This window comes from Diadema antillarum, unplaced genomic scaffold (genome assembly GCF_040938485.1).
Source record: "Diadema antillarum isolate AM-2024a unplaced genomic scaffold, OU_Dant_1.0 seq00001412_RagTag, whole genome shotgun sequence".
Classification (NCBI taxonomy): Eukaryota; Metazoa; Echinodermata; class Echinoidea; order Diadematoida; family Diadematidae; genus Diadema; species Diadema antillarum.
This window is the reverse complement of record NW_027272166.1, coordinates 176,871-200,442: the sequence shown is the minus strand read 5'-3', so window position 1 is coordinate 200,442 and position 23,572 is coordinate 176,871. Positions and strand designations below refer to the sequence as shown.

Here is a 23,572-nt window from a genome sequence, read left to right as displayed (position 1 = left end):
AAATAAAACATGTACTTGTAAAGTTAAAGCTTCACTGTAATCAAATCAATCACTATAAGCAGCTGAAAAATTAACAAGGATCTGATGTTATCATTGCACATTTCATAGTGAGAACAAAACAGAATGGTAGAACTGAAGACAGTTATACATTGGATAACGAATATCAATACCAAATTTGTTCTTACCAACTCTTTCTGTAGGCATCACATCAGACACATTTGTTCCTGGAAGCGAAGTTTAAAACAGAGATTCAAGACATCAAATTAGAAAACACGATGAAACTCTGCATAAAACACGTGAAAGCCCTGACCTATTTTCAGTCTAACTTATTTTGATTTGTTTCGTTTTATTCATGTGATGCATTAGATATACCATTCACCAACATAAATGGAATTATAAACTACTTATAGTATCGCAATCCAGAGTACCGAAACCTTATAACAAAAATAACTAAAAGCACGTAAATGATGATACTTTATCTGATTTTATTGGCCAACAATATGGCAGCAAAATGCTGAAACTAAAAATAATGCCGTGATGTCATACGGGCTAGCTGTTGCACTGAATATTTTTAACCGATTCCTAATGTCCTACCCCGTATACCTACTACATCCTTTTCCCAGTTGATGCATCTGTATCACAGTCTTTCATACACCGGCAAAAATTTTGTAATGCGTGAAGACATGGTTACTAAAATTAAATATGAAACCACATTTTCAAAACACAATCCAAAACTGCAAATAACTGAATAATAACGTATAAGTACAATTTTTAACACAAATCGAAAGTCTGAATCCAGCATAAATACTAAAGATTGCGATGTCTTTTATCTTTTTCCAGTAGCTTTCAAATCATAAATTTTCTTATTTGAATGTTGATGAATATGCATTTAGTATTCATGATGAAGAAACCAGTGACGAAGACGTAGCGAATCGAATAAAAACGTTTGCTGAACGTTCATTACAGACGAAGTTAGAGTAGCAGACCCAATAAGCACATGTTGTGGACGTTTATGAAATTTCCAAGTTCATTATTTGTGGAAGGTTGTCGACGTATTAAAACGTTTCAAATGGGCGTAGTAAAACGTGTTTTAAGAGTTTAAAAAACCGACAAAGATAATAATAACAACAATTTGTAGACGTTTATAAAGGACGAAGACATAGCGGACAAGATAAAAATGTTTTCTAACGTTCATGGACGTTTGTAAAACGTTTTCCACAAAACCTGCGCTTTGCAGTAAATGCCTAGTCCCAACTTTGACGTTGTATACGTTTCAAAAACGTCCATTTTATACGAAGACGTATGAAGTCAGGGTTCCCTGAAATCTTGTTAGTTTGTCAAAAGAGGTGGCAGTTACCAGTGGTTTTTGAAATTATCCCCATTCTACAAGGATTTTTTTTTCTTTTGTCATTGTTCACTCGTCGGAAGCAAAGGGTGTTGCTTCCTACCACTCACCGGAGTGTATCTGATCGCAGTCTTAGAATTCGGACCTGATTAGTGGACTATATCAGGTCAAAGTCAAACATAATTATCGTGCGTGACACGATGAGGCAAGTTCGTCACAATCACGCGCGACATGTCTGACATTGGATGTAATAGTCTGAGAGCTGGCTGCTGGTCAATTTACCCACCAAGCCCAAAAGGTTTGACCCCTCAGAGTTGCTGGGGCCACCCTCCTCATTAACCCTATTAAGCCCAAGCTATTTTGACCCCTCGTAGGCCCAAGAGGGGGGGGGGGGCACATAAGCAAGTGGAATTTTATTATTTGTTATGTTTGAAATTTCTCAAGGTCAACACATGGGGGCGCTATTCATATCAACATAGTGATACATTATGAAATCCGAGATGAAATGTTTGGAATGGGTACACGTATAGTTATGACATTTCATATTTGCATAATAGTGGAATTTTTAGATTGCAAATTGAAAATATGATAAACTAATGATATTAGAGGCATAATTTGGGTGAAGGGAATCAAACTCAAATATAAGGGCAATCTGTAGAAAATATTGTTTTCAATTATCTCTATTATATCTATTGTTTTATGCCTTTGTCACATAAAAACAAAGGAAATAATAAGAAAAACTTTTCAGGACCATGATTACTTCAAATTTTGCTTCTTCAACAAATTTCAGCGAAGAAACACCCATTTCATACACTATAATGCTGTTAAATGAAATAGGAACAGAAAACAAATGCAAAATCTGACTGACATGGTTGTCAGTTTATGGTTGCCATGGCAACCAGCAACATCAAATATAGCTAAATTATATATCAAAATGTTTGCAATAAGATTTTAGGAAAAGTCACCAAATTTGGTTGAAATCGGATTAAGGACGAAGGAGTGGCAAACGAAAATCTGGTAGGGGGGCACAATGTGCCCTCCCCCCCCCCCCCCCCTTGGGCTTTATAGGGTTAACAAAATGGGCGTCAGCCTGGTCCCTGAGGGCGGGTTCGGCCCCCAGGTACCCCCCCCCCCCGAAAAGGCCCTCCGGCGGGTGTATTTAATACCCCATGGAGCCCATGAACCAAACTTGGCCTAAATGAATGTCCTATGGGTGTACATAATCAAAACATAAAAGCTGACAAAATATCTGGTCGGGAAAGGGGTTGCCAGACCGCTTGTTTGCAGGCACAAAACCTTGTTTTTGGCAAAGGGGTCTGCGCCAAGACTACACGGTCCCATAGTCCCTGTACGGTAGGGTCTCCCGCCAGTCTGAGAGACAGTGGTAGTTTAGAGCATGTAGTAGTCTTGGCGCAGACTCCTTTACGCCCAACAAGGGTTTGTGCCTGCAAACTACCCGTTATACCCTGGGACCCAGGGTAGTTTGCATGCACAAACTGACATCACCTACACACGCACACACACGCACACACACACACACACACACACACACACACACACACAATGTTCACACATGGCTCTATGTATATACTATAACACATGACATGTTCATGATGGAAAGACAATTTAAACCAAAAATCTCACAACTTACTTGTTTAGCGGTGGTGGCCTGCGGCCGACATCCATCGACCTTCGGAGCCTATTGATGGTTACCGGGAATTGGCATGTTATTTAGGTTTCTCAATAATACAGCCATGATAGACCTTGCACACAATTAATGTCAGACCTATAAGATGTTCATACCTGTTGAATGTTTTACATGGATAATATCAATACACATTTAAGGAACACTGAAGAAATTCGAAATTTGTGTGAAGTTGTATTATGTTTTAATGGCCACACAGCCTGCTTTTTCTGCATGGTGAATTCACCTTATGAGACACAAATAGCTTTTCAGAAAATGCTGAAATAAAACCTTTGTTGTGAGTAGACTTCAGTTTCAGACCAACCACAACAGCACTAAAGGCCAGTTGTATAATACATTTAAGTAAACATTTTCATCAGCAGTGCATTAAACATACCTTTAATAAAGTTTATGTCAACAGCTGGGATTTAGCTTGGATTACTTCTCTTTCTCCTGCTTGATATCCTCTTTTAAATACAAATAGCAAGTCTCAATCCTCATATAAGATTATTTGGAAAACCTCAAACTACCAACTTTTTGTGTTGTTGGCTGATAAAAACCACCCTTCGATGTATAATATAGGCAAGGGTTACAGCATCCATGCCAACATTTCCTTTATTTGACTCTAATAAATTACAAATCGGAATAAACTGCATTACATAACGACATGATATCAATCTATTTTCATACTCAGTAGTGCATGCCACCTCATAGTTTGGGACAAATATCTGCATATCAGAGTTACGAACATAATTATGGTGTTCCATATAAATTATATACATGTATTGCTGAACTTCCTTGAAACATCAAATAACAAGCTTCACAATAGAGTGCTAACTTTCTGTAATGAAAATAAACAGGCTGAGAGCATTTACTTTGATCTTGTGTTCTATTTCTTCAGCACTTTTTTGTCAGCTTATTTCTTGAGATACTTTTTATTTATAATAGTTCCCAGCCCCACACAAATTGTGTCACATACTGCAAACACTGCCATTGACCGTGACCAGTACACACCAAATTGACACATCAAATCATCAGCTTAATGAAATAGCTCTCTCTTTATATAGCATATAGGCTGAGATTATTAACTTGCTTTATATCAGCACGTTTGTCAACTCCTTATTTCTGGAGATACATCATCTTCAGTTCCCCAGCCCCACACAAACAAAACTCAACCTATGGTGTCACATATTGCAAACAGCGCATTTGATTGCCATTGACCCTGGACATATACATAAACATAAAATTACCAGCTGAATGAAATCTTACTAGTAGCTTAATTTCTTTTCTTTAACAATAGCATGCACGTTGAGAGTGTTTACATTTTTTTTTCTTGTGTTCTATTTCATATCAGAATTTTTGTCAACTCCTCATTTATGAGACACTTTGTTTACCTCCCCTACCCCAAAAAAGGTAATACTTTCAGGGTGTCATACCATTAATTATACAGTTACAATGTAGTTCATGTTTATGATTTAGTTGCCATTCAAAACCATCGCAATTACAATCAAGCCATGCATCACACTCTATGAAAGACTAAAGCTTACATGAATTACATAATGTAGGCCTGATAAGCATTGCACATGACTGTTTCAGTTGGACACTATGATCCCTGAACTGAAAAGTATTTAGCATGGATTTGTTCACACAAACATCAAACATAATTTCATATTTTAGTCTATCATACAGTATGATGCATGATTTGAGGAATATATAACAGAAGTCTACTCACAAAAAAGGGTTTATCTAAGCATTTTCCAAGTATAATGTGTCAAAGATGGATACATATAAGGGTAAGCAGGTTGTGAGGCCAGTAAAACACAATATAATTTCACACAAATTTCAAAATCTCTTCAGTGTACCTGCTTGAAGGTTCACTGATAGTATCAACGTAAAACATTCAAAAGGTATGAACATCTTATAGGTCTGACATTAATTGTGTGCAAGGTATTTAACATGGCTGTATTAGTGAGAAACCTAAATAACATTCATGTGTTATGGTATATACATAGAGCCATGTGTGAACATTGTGTGTGTGTGTGTGTGTGTGTGTGTGTGTGTGTGTGTGTGGTCAATTTGTGCATGCAAACTACCCTGGGTTCCAGGGTGTAATGGGTAGTTTGCAGGCACAAACCCTTGTTGGGCGTAAAGGAGTCTGCACCAAGACTACTACATTCACTATTAAAACTACCACTGTCCCTCAGACTGGTGGGAGACCCTACAGTACAGGGCCTATGGGACCGTGTAGTCTTGGCGCAGACCCCTTTGCCAAAAACAAGGTTTTGTGCCTGCAAACAAGCGGTCTGGCAACCCCTTTCCCGACCAGATATTTTGTCAGTTTTTATGTTTTGAGTATGTACACCCATAGGACATTCATTTAGGCCAGGTTTGGTTCATGGGCTCCATGGCGTAAATTACACCCACCGGAGGGCCTTTTCGGGGGGGGGGGGGGGGGGGGGGGGGGTCCCTGGGGGCCAAACCCACCCTCAGGGACCAGGCTGACGCCCATTTTGTTAATGAGGAGGGTGGCCCCAGCAACTCTGAGGGGTCAAACCTTTAGGGCTTGGTGGGGTAAATTGACCAGCAGCCAGCTCTCAGGCTATAATGTTTTCACTCACCGATTTAAAAAAAAAAATAAAACGCAAGAAATTACAAATTAAAATATGGCTTACACACACACACACACACACAAACACACACAAACACAAACACTTAACCCCCCCCCCCCCCTTCCTTCTTCTGAAGTAACAACTCAACAACTTTCTGCTCTTGGGGCTCGATTCTTTAATTCTCAGTGTTTGGTTGTTTATTTGTTGCAATTTGCCTCTTTTTGAAAGCAATATTTGGGACACGCATTCACTCTTAGCTTATAACTGTGACAATGATCAGGTCATAATTATACAAGTGACCTAGAAGTACCTAATTTAGCCATTGCTTATTGTTGTACAAAACATACAATTTTACATCATTAATTTTTTTATTTCCACATTAAATAGTTCTATTTGTTGGTAACTTAAAAATCTACATGCCATTTTCTTGAAGGCGTGCCCGACTGTTAGTTTAAGTGTACCAAAAGACATGACACTTCGAAAGAAAAGCATAAACTCTATGGACTTTATCACCTTTAAAACCTTTCAGTCGTCAAGTGTTCAAGCAACATGGATACGCGGAATCCCCTCTCCGCTCAAAAAAAAAAAAAAAAAAAAAAAAAATATATATATATATATATATATATATATATATATATATATTATATATATAGGCATTGCACCCTTACCAGCTGAGAGTTGGCCCGAAAGGCACACGACCAAGATCAGGATGTTGCGTGCAGACAGCATGTTCGGCATGTTCAGTGGGAACTACAGCTCAGGCAACGCCCTGACGACAAAGCTCAGATGTTCTCTGTTGTAGGCTATAATCTCAGAATAGACAGTCACCACGAATATCACTCGGCGTTTCTACCGATGAGGAGCAGCCTCTTTTATAAGAGCAGTTAACACTCTACCAGAAAGTTTTTGTGGAATAGTCCATTATTTTGTGAGGGATCATTTTATAGCTGTGCTTTTTTTTTCTTTCAAAATACGTTGAGTAGCATTCGTGGTGGCTTTTCTGTATCAGATGGTGTTTAAACGTCGTATAAGTAGGTGTATTGCTTAATACCCAAATTCTTACCCATCATGTAAGAAAATTAATTCTGCGTCGAGAAAATAACGTTTAAAAAAAGCCCAATTTTGAGTGAATTGGAAAGGTCGTAACTGTGACGTCGACTGGTCCTACAGTCGTGCCCCGACATGTCTCCTCAGCTCAACACCCACGCTAATGCAGCGCAGTCTCTGTTTTAAACTTCCAGTCTGGACCTTTACCTCCTTTTGCATTACCAAAAGACCGGTTTTTTGAAAGACGGTATCACGAACTTACATTTAAGCAAAGAAGTGGGTGTGACAAGTGGCAAAGTACATTATTATCACTGTAATCAGGGACGGATTCAGGAATTACGTAATGGACGGGGTTGGGGCACCTCAAGAAACTCCCAACCCCCCCCCCCCATATTTTCTTTTTATTTCTTTTGTTTAAACCCAAAAACAATAAAGGAGGCGCTGTGGTCGATTATTGATAATCGATTATGAAAGATTATGATTCCATTATGTGATGATTACTGATGTGACGAGTATATGAACGCAGTTAATGTGTATATTTTGCGTTGTGTACTGTACATACATATTGGTTTTGCTGACCCATTATCAAGAATCAAATTTGTTATTAACAATTATTGTGGAGATGAGTATATTATTTTGTGAAGCAGTTAATGTGTATCATGTGTAAAGTAGAATAATCAGAAATTGACACAATGACAGTCCTAAGAATTACTTTGTAATATTTTGTAATGTTTGAAATGTCACCCAGCTAGCAACAACAACTGAATGTGTTCAATGGTAATCAAGGATGGATGATGGAATTGAAATAAAATATTGTTTGAAACAAAAACAAAGTTACCATTAGATATCATTGATAAAATGGATGATATTTGTATATTTGAAGGAAAAGAACAGGCCCCCATTGATAAGAGAAATTAAAGAAAGAATGTTAGAAAGTCGATAAGAAGAAAGGAAATTACCAATGAAACGAGGTACGCTGGCCTTGCTCAGCAGGAAATGGAATCAATTAATAACACGGTGATTCTTACTCCAAAAACAAAAGCACACAAACAAACAACAAGCAAAGCAACCATGATCAAGTAAGCCGTGAGTTGTGGATTTCCGACGTACCGTTTTGGCTTATATACCAGTATCTCCTTTGTCATGCATGCGTTTTTATTTTGGGGGTAATAATTGACAGTTCTGCTGCAAGCACACAAGAACTACGATTTGGCTTTAAATGATTTTGGAAAGGACGGGTCAGAATCTGGTTTGGAAATTCTTAGAAATCCAAGTAATCAAGTAAAAAAAAAATATACAATATACGGTGTCACTTCAGTCAGCTAGTCGGCCTCATAAATAATAATGATGGTACATGTATCATAAATCAACACGAGTCAGCATGTATTTTGGTTGCATATTAAATACCCTTCAAAATAAGTTTCGTTGCCGCAACAAGTACACCGGCTGTCTCAACGTGAGCACGTGCAGATCTACCTACCGTGTCTCCGTGGTACACTGGTACTCGAGGCATTGACAAGATAAAAGCTCTTGAGAAGTGACCTGATAGGGCCTTTACACACTGCTTCTACCAGTATTGTTGAGGGTTGGGTCTGTATGAGGGCATTTTGAAGAGATCGTTGTTGTACTTGACAGCATCAAAGTATGGAGAGTCAAGTCCATCACGTTATCCAAAATGCAAATGTGACCCGCGACAACGGTTTCAGGCAAAAGTCGCAAGAGCAAATTTCCTCCTAGGCGGGGTACAAAGATCTTTACCATTATTTTTGTCGATTTGGGTTTTTTGCAGAAATCGAATCTTTGATATGTTTTCTACATCTACACTAAATTTCATAGCATAAGACTACGTTTTTCCTATCGAAAATGGAATTTTAAGCACCCTATGTTGGATCGCACTCGTCAGTTTCGAGCTTCTTTCGAACGCCGCGCCAATATCCCCAGCGTTGCTACGGCGCAAGGTCTCGCATGCGATTGGCTGGTGCGTCGCACACATTTACATAATTCGGCTTTCGGAGACACCAGTTGCAGCGTTTGGGGAATGCTTTGTCCACGCGTGCATGATTACATGCTCCATTGTTCTTGCTATAGTGGTTTATACGCTGTAGTGCGTGCTCTTCGTTTGGCTTTCTATCCAAACTATTCTACCGCAATGTTCGACAACAGAAGTGAAAAAAATATCATTTAGCACGACATAATCGTGTGAAAAGAAAAAAAAACAATAGTCTACTTGTACGTGTAGTAAAAATTATGACAGCAGACTGACTCAAGGGAAGGTAGATGAGAGGAAAGGAGAGGTCACATGAAACCAGTTATATTCAAATATTACATATCAAGATCGCACGAAACTAACGAGTCGTGTTTGTTTGTTTTGTTCGTTTTAATATAATTAACACCACCGAACAAGGCAACATATGCACGGCTTGTAAAAGCAAAACAAACAGGAAGCGTGACCTTTGCCAGCACTGGCATTTTTCTGCCTACAAAAGGGTCGCCAATGATAAAGTCAAATCAACAACAATGAAAACGCGATTTGTAAATGTGTGGATTCGCCACCCGCTCATGTTACATGCACATGGTCATGGCGTGTGGATGCCATTGCGTAATGCGTGCATCCATACACATGTACATGTACACCATACGTGCAATTATCGTATCCGCCATCTTGAAAGACGTAATAGTAAAACAAACCCCAGCGAACAGCATTGTTTTTCGGCTCCATACGCTGAGCTCCTAGGAAGGGTGCCCGCGAAATTTGACTCTCTCAGTGAGCCAATCAGAAGGCGATGTGGTTGCTAGAGGCGGAGCTTAACATCGATTGGCACCATCGTACGGATGGGTGATTCTCACCTCGCATCGCCGCTCGGACATTGTCTTTGAGAAAGAGGTGAATCTTCAAAGCCCGTTTTCTCGCAATTTTGTCAGGCTAACAACTTAAAAAGTGCATTTTATTTCGCTTTCCACGCCCACTTATAGTGCCAAAGAATGCAAGTGTTTTATATCAATGCAAAGCTTAGGAAATGGGCAATGTGATTCAGTGAAAACATGAATTTTCAAAATGCCCGACTTTTGCCTGAAACCGTTGTCGCCGGTCACAAATATAAATTATACAAACCAGAACAACATTAAACAAATAACCCCCCCCCCCAAAAAAAAAAAAAATGAAAGAAAAGACAAAGTTGACACGACTGATAGAAAAAAAAAAAACATAGGCAATACCTGTCTGAAGACAGGAGAAACATGATAGTTAACTTTGTGTTGTTATGTTGTTACAAAACACTTTTTTGTTTATTTTTGCCAATCTTTTATTTTTCTTTCTTTTTCATATGAATAATAGCATACAAATTAGGTACTAGTAATTGCAAAATAGTACAAATTTCAACATGACAACATAAATTCCACATTGTCAATATTATATGAATGAAAAAGAAAGAATTTTTGTATGGGGAAAAAAAGATAAACAAAATGCAAACACATCAAAAAGAAGGGGACAAGGCACACCTAATCCCGTGTCTGGTGAACCAGCTCCCATTGTCACTCACTCAAATACTTATATCACAAAGTTGCAGTGCTGATACTGCCAGGGAAGTATTAGCTATGGGTGTGAAGGAAGGGTTAAAAAGCATACAACCAACAACAAAAACCCGAACACTTACATCCTATAGACTGCCGAACAGAATGATAAGAAAATACAATATTACAATAAAATTACAATATTACGCTAACGTTCCCTAAGTATCTGACTCTTCCTATTTCAATAATATAACGCTATTTTACAAATTTTAGTCGCTAATTCCTTTTCCTGATCTTCATAATGTGTAATCATAATTAAAATTTCATTCGTTGAGGGAGACACTCCCTTTGATCTGGAAAAATATATGCTATTGTTTATGATAATGTAATGGAATTACACATTTTGATTCTATGAGAGTTTTCATAAATTAATCGTAAAATGAAATTCCAGTCATTAATATCTTTTTCCCTCATATCTAATTTATCTATTATTTCTTGAAAAGTTCTTTGAACTTGTTCACAAGACAGAAATACATGTGAATACGTCTCGTCCTCCTTTTAACAATAAGAACATAATTTATCAGATACATATCGAAATCTGTGGACATGATGGAGGGACTCTTTATTGTATAAGGCACCATGTAGTAACTTATATTGAAATTCCCCTTAATTACGACATTTAACTGTATGTCTTGTTCTCAAAAGTATTTCCACATCACACTCCACATCACACACACACGCAGACACTCGAACACACACACACACACACACACACGTACGCACACACACAAAAAAAATATGGGCAACTGAGCTAGAAATGTCAGCTCTCACTCGGCGACTTATGCTACAAAATATTGAATTAGCAAAGGAGTAAACTTCAAATCAAACTCATTTTCTTTTTCAGTAGATTGAGGACAATGAATCGGAGTGAGTGACGGAGGTCTCATAAAATCTCGGACCTCAATTACCTTATCTTGAATAGGGTTATGAAATAGCATGTTCACATAAAACAACGAATAGATTGATGCAGTGATTTTCTTCACAATCACATGATGCTGCAGGTTAGTGAAAGTCAAGTTTCCCCTTAATTTGCTTATTTTCTGACATAAAATCAGCGAGGATGAATTGTACCATTTCCATTAGATATCATACTTGCGTACTTCTGTAGATAGTAACGATGAATTTTTAGGGAAAACGTGCAGAATTTACGTGATAATAATATCACCACTTCATAGCACTCCTATAATGGGTTTGAACACAGGAATAGATAATAGAAAATAGCAGCTTTATCAATTTATTATAGATCACAAATCTACCGATTCATTACCAACAAGAGTGATCACTTTTTCTTCTTCTGTGAGTCGTTAATTATACTTTTCATACCACTACTTTCCTGAAAAAAAACGACCTTTCTCTGGTTTATCTCTATCATTTAAAATCAACTTGAAAAAGGACTTGAATTGTACTTAATTGCGGGATCAACAGGCCAAAAACATATCTTTGCAACAAGATTATCTGATACTGTTGCATGTTCTTCAGCAGTTACGCCGTTGTCGCATGGCAACATCAAAACAAAATGAAGGAAAAGCGCATTATCAGGTATGCTGGTATTTATCATCTGTCTCTCTGACGTGTAGAGAACAACATTAATACCGTCATCACCATAATTCCAAAAAAAAAAAAAAAAAAGGCTGCATGCGCAAGCTAAACGCGTAGTTCTTCAGTGACGCCACAATCCTATTATCGAGACAGGGATTTGTTGGCCGTGGCCACTTCTGAGTCTAAATCATAGGCTGCATTTGCTGTCCGAAAATAAGTGTAAACTCAACGTTTAAATTGGCTCAAATCGACAATAACTATGTAAAATCGTAACGATGTAGAGCAATCTGGCGAAAAGAGAACACATCCAAACTTATGACTTTACCTTGAAAGTAGTCGTGCGCTTTGCTCATAGTGAATTTCTTGTTGGTTGGTTTGTTCGTGTTTTTTTTTTTTGTTCGTGCTTTTCTCAAACACGAGAAAAATAGAAAATGATACGAATGACCTCCTGTCTCAAAAAGTCTTAGGATTAAGGTGTTTGTATCAAATCGGGGAAAAATCATCTCCCAGTGCATCCGCCGTGGTTCCTTTACTTGTCGTGTGACCTAGTTTCAGAATTACTGTGCTATAAAACCTGAACTCTTCATCCGTTCTACCGGAATCTTCAGTCACGCATCTATTTCATGTTGCAAGATTTAATCATGAGGAGTAAATACGTGTGAAATTACGTGTTTCTTGCAAGATTTAGTGGAATTAGATAACATCGAGCAGAGTCAATTGCGTGAATAGATCTGAAGAGCGATGTCGCAAAAGAGTTTTGGATTTCAACTACGGTTAGTATATACCGGCGATTATTTATTCACATTATTCGGCCATATGGGTGTGATCTCGTTCCATTCGGCAATTGATTTTTCTTTGCAAAAAAAAAAAAAAAAAAAAAATACTGATAATTCGAAGTTCCCTTTAAATTCTTCATTCCAAGTAAAGGATTCGAAAAGAACTTCGAGCATTTCATTAAAGAGGAAATTTAGGATGTATAAAGTTCGTAAGCTTGATGTTTTCACGAAACGGTATTTTGCGAAGGACACGGGGTGTCGATGATTATCAAAAGAAAAAGAAATAATTTCTTTCTTTTTTTTTATTTGGTACCCCGTTATATCTCCTTTGTGAAATTAATTAAAAGAAACAACAGATGTTCTTTGTAGCAAATCGTTTTTACAATGTTATGATTTTAACTTTGGCGATCCTATAAAACGAGTCCTTTTTCACAGTTTGTGGCAAATTTGCGCCAACTTTAAAAGCTGTGGCTGGAATTTTACAAAACTACAGAAAACATGAAATGGAATCGCAAAGTTTTAATTTGTCTGGATATTGCTATTCAACGGGAACTAATGCGTCAGTTGCCTCTTACAGTGCCTTAGGCCTACTTTAAGAGATGTGTATTCCAAACTGAGACAGGAATATAGGTCTCAAACAGGGATATTCAAAATAATGAATAAAGTAACACAGTCACCTGCACTACAGAGTCTGCAAGGTAGGAGACGGTGTAAGCATGACGCTTCTTCTTTGTAACAGATAGCACAAAACAAACGGAACCAGGATATTAAAAGAAAGCCAATCCAAAGAAGGTTCCGCCTCGAAAATTTTGAGATGTGGATCGAGTGACCATATCCCATCAATATGCAGATTCAAGAGCTAGAAATGTTTTCAGTTTCCCTAAGTGGGTCACACTCGCAGCGATTATGAGACTGTACAAATGTAGGAAGATAGCATTACCAGGGGCGTCACCAGCTATTTTTCAAGGGGGGTGCGATTTGACACTAAATGTTTTTTTTTTTTAATTTGATTTATTGGTGCCTGTATCATCATGTACATTTACATAATACACTGTATGATTACGTACATTGTTAGTGGCATGTATTCATAAGCATAAGTTAAACATAGTGGAAAAATAACTGTAAAGGACTATGATTATAACATACGGGGGGTAGTGACGGTGTGAGAATAATCCTCGGCGAGGGAGCGAAGCGACCGAACGGGGGAGAGTGTGGGAGGGGGATACCCCCTACCACGGTAGGGACTTTTTGTAAAAACAGAGTATAATTGTCGCGTTTATTGGGCATTTTAAATCAAAATTCTAGGGAATTAGATATCCACTCTGAGGTACTATGATTATAAAATGCGGAGGTACATTATGTGACGGTGTGAGATCCTCGGCGAGGGAGTGAAGCGAGGCAGTTATTGGCAGCAACATCAAGAGAATTGCGTAACGATTATATGCAAGCGAGCGAAGCGAGCGAGCTTGAAAATTTTGACATTTTACAGTCCCCAAACTGCCGTTTAGCTACATGTATATCTTTTCGTTATGGAAATTAAGGCGGGGGGGGGGGGGCGTACCGGGTGCAACTGCTGGCAATTACTGGCAGCAACATCAGGAGAATTGCATATTGATTAAATGCGAGCTTGCAAATTTTGACATTTTACAGTCCAAAAACAGCCGTTTGGAGCTTTATTTTTTCGCTTTGGAAATTAAGTGGGGGCGCACCAGGCACAACTGCTGGCATTCCTGGCAGCAACATCAAGAAAATGGCATAGCAATTAAATGGGAGCGAGCGAATCGAGCGAGCTTGAAAATTTTGACATTCTGCAGTCCAAAAACTGCCGTTTGTAGCTATATTTTTTTTTGCATGGAAATGAAGGGGGAGGGGGGGGGGGTGAACGGGGCGCAACTGCTGGCAATTACTGGCAGCAACATGAGAAGAATGGCATAACGATTTGCGAGCCAACGGAGAGAGCGAGCTTGAAAATTTAGACTTTTTACAGTCCCAAAACTGCTGTTTATGCTATATTTTTTTCGCTGTGGAAATTAAAGGGAGCGCACCAGGCGCAACTGTTGGCAATTACTGGCATCAACATCAGGAGAATGTCATAACGATTAAATGCGAGAGAGCGAAGCGAGCGAGCTTGAAAATTTTGACAATTTACAGTCCCAAAACTGCCGTTTGTAGCTCTTTTTTTCGCTTTGGAAATTAAAGGGAGCGCACCAGGCGCAACTGTTGGCAATTACTGGCATCAACATCAGGAGAATGTCATAACGATTAAATGCGAGAGAGCGAAGCGAGCGAGCTTGAAAATTTTGACATTTTACAGTTCCAAAACTGCCGTTTGTAGCTCTTTTTTTCGCTTTGGAAATTAAAGGGAGCGCACCAGGCGCAACTGCTGGCAATTACTGGCAGTAATATCAGGAGAATGACATAGCGATTAAATGCGAGCGAGCGAGCTTGAAAATTTTGACATCTTACAGTCCCAAAACTGCTGTTTGTAGCTATATTTTTTCGCTGTGGAAATTAAAGGGAGCGCACCAGGCGCAACTGCTGGCAATTACTGGCAGTAATATCAGGAGAATGACATAGCGATTAAATGCGAGCGAGCGAGCTTGAAAATTTTGACATCTTACAGTCCCAAAACTGCTGTTTGTAGCTATATTTTTTCGCTGTGGAAATTAAGGGGGACGCGCCGGGCGCAACTGCTGGCAATTACTGGTAGCAACATCAGAAGAATGGCATAACAATTAAATGCGAGAGAGCGAAGCGAGCGAGCTTGAAAATTTTGACATTTTACAGTCCAGAAACTGCCGTTTGCAGCTCGTTTTATTTTTCGCTGGGAAATCAAAGGGGGGAGGCACCAGGCGCAATTGCTGGCATTTACTAGCAGGCTGGCAATTACTGGCAGTAACATCAGGAGAATGGCATAGCGATGAAATGCGAGCGAGCGTAGCGAGCGAGCTTGAAAATTTTGACATTTTATAGTCCCAAAACTGCTGTTTGTTGCTATATTTTTTCGCTTTGGAAATTAAGGGGGGGGGGGGCGCACCGGGCGCAACTGCTGGCAATTACTGGCATCAACTTCAGGAGAATGGCATAACGAATAAATGCGAGAGCTAGCGAAGCGAGCGAGCTTAAAAAATCTGACATTTTATAGTAAAAAAAACTGCCGTTTGCATGTATAGCTGTATTTTTTCGCTTTGGAAATTAAGGCGGGGGGGGGGTGGGGGTGCGCAACTGCTGGCAATTACTGGCAGTAACATCAGTAGAATGGCATGGCGATTAAATGCGAGAGAGCTAGCGGAGCGAGTGAGCTTGAAAATTTTGACATTTACAGTCCAAAAACTGCCGTTTGTAGCTATATTTTTTTCGCTTTGGAAATTAAGAGGGGGTGGGGGGGGGGTGGCGCCCGGTGCGTCCCCCTGGAACCGCCACTGGTGGTCAAGGGTGTCTGTTTATGTTCATGACTGGGGGAGGTATGACCAGCGAGGGGGCGTCGAAGTGACCAAGCGGGGGAAAGATGTCCAAATCTGCACTTTAGAGCATCCCCTAATTGTAATTGTTTGTGTTTGTGTGTGTGTGTGTGTGTTATATACATGGAAAATTAAGGAAATAGGCCAGGTCAAGTCTTATTATTGGAAATGCAAGGCATTTTGATATAAGACTTATATGTAAAGTACAACTGCAAAATCAATGATCTATAGCTTTGATATAGCGAAGCGTTAGGTACAAAGGTGTACATTCTACATTACATTGCGCAACATTGCAGAGACTCTTTTTGCCGTTCGGATGTTCTGAGTACACTGCGCACATCCTGCTGATATTCAGAAAACTTTTTTTTTCTGTAAAAAAGCAAGAAAATCTCATCTCGGGAATCACTGGGGGAGGGGGAAGGCAAAATCATAATATGCTTGCCTCTCCAACAATTTTATAAGGCTAAGGCTCACACTGGGTTTCGCATTTTCAATTTGGATTGGTCATGCAGAAATAAAGTGCAGTAGTAGACGTTACATCCTTGCAGCACACCAGGGGCGGATCCAGGAATTCCCTAAAGAGGGGGCGCACGCACCCCTCCCCCATTTTTTTCTTTTTATTTCTTTTGTTTCAACAAAAATAAAGAGGGGGGGGGGCGTGCACGTACACGTACACGCAAACGTGAACGTGCTCCGTACCGTACGATATGTATTTTACTGTACGGTCGATAAATAGTGAACACTGCAAGATTAAATCAGTGCTGCCAGAGCCCGGGGTGCGTTTTTTCCCCACGAATTTCTTGTCCCTGGTGCAAAACAAAAAGAAAATAATAAAAAGAAATTACAAAAAAAGAAGAAAATTATTTAGCGTCCGGCGTTGAGGTCGCTCGCAGACTGATTTTTTTTTTTTTTTGGTCTGAAGGGGGTGCGTTCGCACCCAACGCACCCCCCCTGGTGACGCCCATGAAATTACACATGCATGTAGTGGTTGATGACTTACCAGGTGTGTTTATACCAACTGAACCACATAAGAGATGGAATAGTATTAACAAAATTAATGGCAAGGTGTACAGTCATCTCTTTGAAACAAATAATTATTTGTGCTTGCTAGATTCCGAGTTGACTTCGAAATTGACACTATAAGTCCCTGGACAATGATGCCAAAGCAAATTTTCAGAAATTAACAAATGAACAAAAATAGTCAATATTGTTGAGAAAAAAATTAGAGTTATATTATGAGCTCTTATCAGGCGCGCCGGAAGCAGGTTTGGATTGGGGGGGGGGGGGGCAAACATTGGAGGGGGCTCAAGATTAGACCATGCATATGTTACACAATATACACATACACACACACACACACACGCACACACATCTATTATTTATATATATATGTATATATATATATATATATATATATATATATGTAAAGTGGCGTATACGGTGGGTCGAAACATGGGGGGAACCATAAAGTAATTTTGACGGTCTGTATGCTTGTGCGTGTGTGCGTGAGCAATAATGGGACTACAATACCAGTACATTACGGAATGTGATACATTCAACAACGCAGTCATTGAGGAACATTGTAAGTTTTCCTTACATGGATTATGGAATTACGGTGTGAAGCGATCGACAAATTATATACTGTCAGCAACATAAGGTGAATGGCATAAGAATAAAATGCGAGCGAGCGAAGCGAGCGAGCTTGAAAATTTTGATATTCTACAGTTCCAAAACTGGAGTTTTAATTGTAGCTACATTATTTCGCTTTGAAATAAATGGGGGCGCATCGGGCGCAACTGCTGGCAATATATTGGCAGCAACATTAGGAGAATGGCATAACGATTCAATGCGAGCGAGCAAAGCGAGCGAGCTTGAGAATTTTGACATTTTACAGTCCCAAAACTCCCGTTTGTAGCTATATCTTTCGCTTTGGAAATTAAGGGGTGGGGGCATCGGGCGCAACTACTGGCAATTACTGTCAGCAAGGAACATGGCATAACGATTCAATGCGAGTGAGCGAAGCGAGCGAGCTTGAAAATTTTGACATTCTAGAGTCCAACAACTGCCGTCGTAACTATGTTTTTCGCTTTAGAAATTAAGGGGGAGGCGCACCGGGCTCAACTGCTGGATGCGAGCGAGCGAAGCGAGCGAGCTTGAAAATTTTGACATTTTACAGTCCAAAAGCTGCCGTTTGTAGCCATATTTTTTCCCTTTTATTCATATATATACATATTTATTTTATTTTCTTTGTTTATTCATTTATTTTTATTATCATTATTATTATTATTTTTTTTTGGGGGGGGGGCTTTTTGGGGGGGCAAAAATGCGTTTTGCCCCCCCACTTTTTGGATTGGGGGGGGGGGGCGGCCGCCCCCCCTGCCCCCCCCCCCCCCCCCCCCCCACTTCCGGCGCCTATGGCTCTTATACTCTTCCACCATAATGGGTCGAACGCAGTTTTCTTTTACTTTCTAGCGTGGTGATGAAGCCTATTCCTTCCCATGACCGGATAATTTATAAGTAGAATAAAGAAATCATCAGCAATTTAGTAAATTATATAGCGTTGTTTAGAGAAAAAAAAACTGTCATTTTAATGATATTCAAATGTAATAAACTCGAAGGGTAATTGTTTTATCTGGGCTATTGCCAAAGCTCGGGCTTTGTTTTGAGTATATTCGTACAGTTCTTGATGGGGTATTAAAGATGGAATTCATTCGGTCGTTGCATGGGAGGGTTGTGTACGCAGATAGTGACTATTCCAATGAAATAAATCGTAAAATAGTTTAGAAAAATGATTGCGCTGTAGCAAACTTAACATGAACTCACCGAGTTAATTGTACGAGTGACAACCGTACAAGCATTCTAGGGCTGTACAGTTGCACGGTTGCATAGTTGTACGGTTTCTTGCGTCTGATTGGTTAAAACGTGACATCCATTCCGTGGCTGTTCAGTTGCATAGTTGCATTACTTACGATACATTTCGCCCGCCATAGGCGCCTCCCCTTTACGGAATTCCTGGATCCGCCCCAGTGTATGATATGAAGGTGGAATTGTCCTTATAAGGCATGGTAAAATTGTACACTCCCCCCCCCCCCCCACACACACACACATTCCATCTCCATTATACGGCACTTCTATTTGTATTCTTCTACTATTCTAGCTAGGACACTTAGCCCTTTGCATGCCAGATCAATCTCCTGTCCATTAGGTATGTGTGTGAAATATGTGCACATTTGACTCTTTGGCACATAAAGGGTTAATATGAATATCTGTAATTAGCTAAGGTTATGAGTATAGCAACTAACACCGTAACAAGTGCCCATTAAAATATACCAAACCTTTAAAAAAGTTACTTTTTCATTTGGTAATTAGAATTGATAAGAACATTTTATTTTAAGCTTTTAACATTAGTTTGTTTGTTTTTTTCAGCTGATCTTTCGATAACAATCATGAACCAAGCTTTAAGGCCAAAACATTATTATTGTCATAGCATCTTGCTCTGTAATTGAGTAGGATCATCCATGTTTGACTTGGTGGATTTGGACGAGCTTGGCTAAATAGCCTTACTCAATTTAGATGACGGTTTTCACTTCGCCTTGTACAACTCTCTCTTCTTCCTCGACGCACCTGCTCCGCTTTCATTTTATTTTATACTGATATTGTATGTTTCGTTAACAGAACATTTTGTTCGTTGTTTGTTTGTTTGTTTGTTTGTTTTATGTCTAATATTTACTGAGGGGAAACAAAAGGAAATCTTCTTGCCAAAGTGGCGGTCATTACCATAACCTTCAAATTTACGAATTGACAGCACTCAAACAGGCGGGATCTCCTTTAGTAACTTAAGTAACTTTAGTAACTTAAGCAAGTTCACACCTGTCTGCCTGTGTCAAGTAAATTACCCTAGTTATTACCCCAGATAAAACCCTATCTCTTCATGTTCCATGGTGGAAAGCCTCTGTGTGCTACATTATTTTGAGACACCAACGTTGTCATGCTTTGAGATAACATTCTGTTTTTCAAATGTGTTACTTTTATAGAATTCTGTCAAGCTAGACGTATACTGAGTAAAGTTGTAGAGAAAATACCAAGCTCTGATTTGATGTAAATTGTATGAAAAATCTATGATTGTGTTTCTTTCGAATGGCTACTAGCTAAATTACTGTAAAGGCATGACTTCTGCACATAAAACAGTGACAGAAACTGAGAATTTACACGCAAATCCAGTACGTCCTACGTAACACCACTTGTTAGTCAATCACCGCAGGAAATGCAAGCTCCATGTGAGAAGAACAGAAACGCGAGAAACGCTTCCGTTGTACTGCGGCGTATGGCGATTCATCGATTGCTTTGGGCGGGTTTGTGCGTTAGAGCAGAACATGTGAAGTTGGCACGCCGCGGCGACGACTGAGTCGGACGAGCGAACGTGGCACATAAAGAGTTCAACATCATCATCACCTTGGTTGTACATTGCATCGAGAATCATGACGACAGATTAGGAAATCCAAACTTGGTAACAGCTCTAGCTTGCGAGCACATTTCAAAGACAATTACACACAAACACACACACTTTTTTTTCCATGATATTTTATTGATTTCATTCAAATCATTCCTAAATCAACCCATTCGGGTGTAACATGAAAATAAAAAGTATAAAATACAATTCAAAACACAAACAAATCCATTTGCAAATTTATAATGCAAATTATTTCAACACAAACACACGCACACACACGCACATGTGACACACACACACGCACATGTGACAAACACATTTAATTCTACGAGTATCCGGGCAATTACCCCCCCCCCCCCCCGCTAAGTACTGGTTAGTGGTAAGGTTAGAGTAAAGGATTAGGGTTAGGTTTAGGGTTAGGAGTTTGGTTAGGGTTAGGGTTAGGAGTAGGTTCAAGATTAGGATTAGGATTAGGGCCAGAGGAAGGGTCTGGGGTAATTGCCCGTGGGGTAATTGCCCTAGACCCAATTCTACGCACATGCAGCAAGTTTTCAGCCAATAGTTGTGTTTACAAGCATGAAGATTTTATATCTCGAATGATGCATGAACGACTTCTATACATGTTTGCATGGTTATGTTGGAATGTACGCATGTGTGTATGTATACATAACAAATGTATTTCTATTATCATTATTGTGTTTCTAGCGCTTAAAGAGTTCTGTTGATTTGTATGACTTGACTTTTAAATAGATTGGATCTAATTTCGGAGACATTAACTATGGTAACATTGGAAAAATAAAGTCGTCTTCAGTACATGAACTGCAAGGTTTTGTTTGGATGTTGGTATGTGTACAGTATTTATTCACACGCTGGGCAACAGAGTGGTCATTAAAGTCATCATTTCAGATATTCATATCTTTTTATTTGATCACGAATAGTCATACTACCACAAATCCACCACAAGAATTGTTATTTCTGTAATCAATGAAAAAAGAAGTGCATGCACATATTTGCATACGAAACGATCTAACTACTAAATGCACATGGCTCTTGCAAGTCTCTCAAAATATCAAATCCTGCTCTGCAGAGAAGAACCATACGGAGTTTACTGTCAGCTCAAGTTGCCATTCATCATGTTGAATTACGGGATTATTTTGACGATATGTATTTCGTTTGATTACTGTTCCCCATGGGAAGATATTTTTCATTGCCTTCCGACTTTGGACTTCAAGTCAGTCCTATATGTTGATAGAAAATATACTTACAACACGAACTGATGAGCGATTAACTGTAAATATCATATGTGACCGTGCACCTCAAAACGAACATAAAGCCGCACACACTGATTTTGCATGAGGACTGAAAATAAGTGAAATGGGTCAACCTAGCCGAACTTGACTTTTTCATATTTTCTGAAAGAGCGGGTCTTCTTTTATATTATGCTAAAATTTGGTATCATAAAACGGGCAGAAGTGTGTTTTTTTAGCAATTTATCTCGAACATTTTTGGTAGAATAGCGTGATTAGGTGTGTCTTTAGAATCCCTTTTTCATTTCTGAAAAACCTTGTCCACACTCTTCACTTTCAACTCTAACAACTTTTGAAAAGATAGTGCTACTACTACTTTGAAAGTTGGCATTAATTATGGACAGAATGTGTTAATGAGGCATGTCTAATTTCAGTTTAATCTGATAATCCCTTCATTGTTGTTACTCTGGTGGTTTACTTCCTGTTTTTTGTCCCATTCATCGCACAGCCAGCACGGTTTGGTAAAGATTAAGCGCTTGAATAGACATTGTACTTCAGAGCCTCTTTTCGCAGTTCCCACTTTTCCTGAGTTTGTGCTTTCTTTCCAATATTTAGATAGTTTAGGAGAGTAAATTTGATTTGAGTTATACATCATTTTATAGCTTAAAGTCTGCTCTCTCAGAATATGGTCTTAACTAAAAATTCATGTTTGGCGACTTTTGTTTGTTGAGGTGCAGGGTCACATGTACAATGTATAAAATTTCACAAAGGGATGGTAAGATTGCAACTTAAACAATTTTGTTAAAGCCTTGGGCATTATTCACATGATCAACATCATTTTTATGAAATTCAAAATGCGGGACGACAAAACAGAAGGGCCCCCCCCCCCCCCCGAAAAAAAAAACAATTGTGTGAAAACATGTTATCAACTATAATTGGCTCTGCATTACATCAATAATCTGTAGTCTATATACATTGGCATGATTGGGGTACTCCATGAACAAAATATATAAACTGGAATCTGCATAATCCCTCTTTTATGAAGCAAGGTTTCAAAAGATTGTATCCCTTTGAACAAAATGAAATGCACGTTACCCCTTGGATTAACGTTCACGTTGTACAACGCACTGACTTTGCAGTTCGTCATGTACTGGAATATTGTATGAGCTGCATGACAGTCAAGTAGTTGTGAGCATTCATTGTTTCATTGACAAAGCCCCCCCAAAAGAGCTTTCCAAACATGTGCCTTTACAGTGCACACCACTATTCTCTATTTTTGCACTTAAAATAATAACGTGATAGAAAACATGAGATTTTATACAAGTACAGAATCTAATCAAAGTGTTCCCCTGTTTAACAGTAAGCAACTAACATACTTCCATCTGCGTAAAACAGAGTAAAACACTCCCTTAAGTTAAGTTTCTAGTATATTATGTTATGCAACTGCCTAATTTCTAAGCAGATTAGTAGAATCACTAAGCACTGGTACATATGCTGAATAAAAGAAAAATTAACAGACATGCGTCAACTATAGGCAATGCAAAAAAAAAAAGTGGACACGGCTCTTTAAATATTTCACGCACTGCTGAGAGTGACGTTAAGATTCGAAGCAAGTAAGATCATCTGAAGCTTACGGAATGCACACTGGTCGGACGATGGCATTAAACCCACTCATACCGTTTGAGTAATCGGATGCAAACTCCACCCAGGCGGACTCTTCATTAACATGGAAGATTTGTGCGTCACGTGTGCCAGAGAGCGTTTCCTGAGCATTCTCTGAACAGCCTCTTCCAATCTTGACGGTATCAAAGAAAACTTCAGTTTCAAACTCTTGGAATTCAATC

The 23,572-nt window shown here is 39.1% G+C and overlaps 1 protein-coding gene across 1 annotated transcript in view; it reads right to left on the bottom strand.

The window, feature by feature from the left end:
• Positions 1-6,483, bottom strand: part of LOC139709205 (scavenger receptor cysteine-rich domain-containing protein DMBT1-like) — a 37,113-nt gene extending 30,630 nt beyond the window's left edge. Inside the window, exons 1-2 of the mRNA XM_071621154.1 lie at positions 6,307-6,483; positions 186-224 (exon numbers count right to left, since the gene is read on the bottom strand). Coding sequence (XP_071477255.1) covers positions 186-224; positions 6,307-6,376 — 109 coding nt within the window. The 5' untranslated portion in view covers positions 6,377-6,483. The remainder of the gene's footprint in view (positions 1-185; positions 225-6,306) is intronic.
• Positions 6,484-23,572: the final 17,089 nt, after the last annotated feature.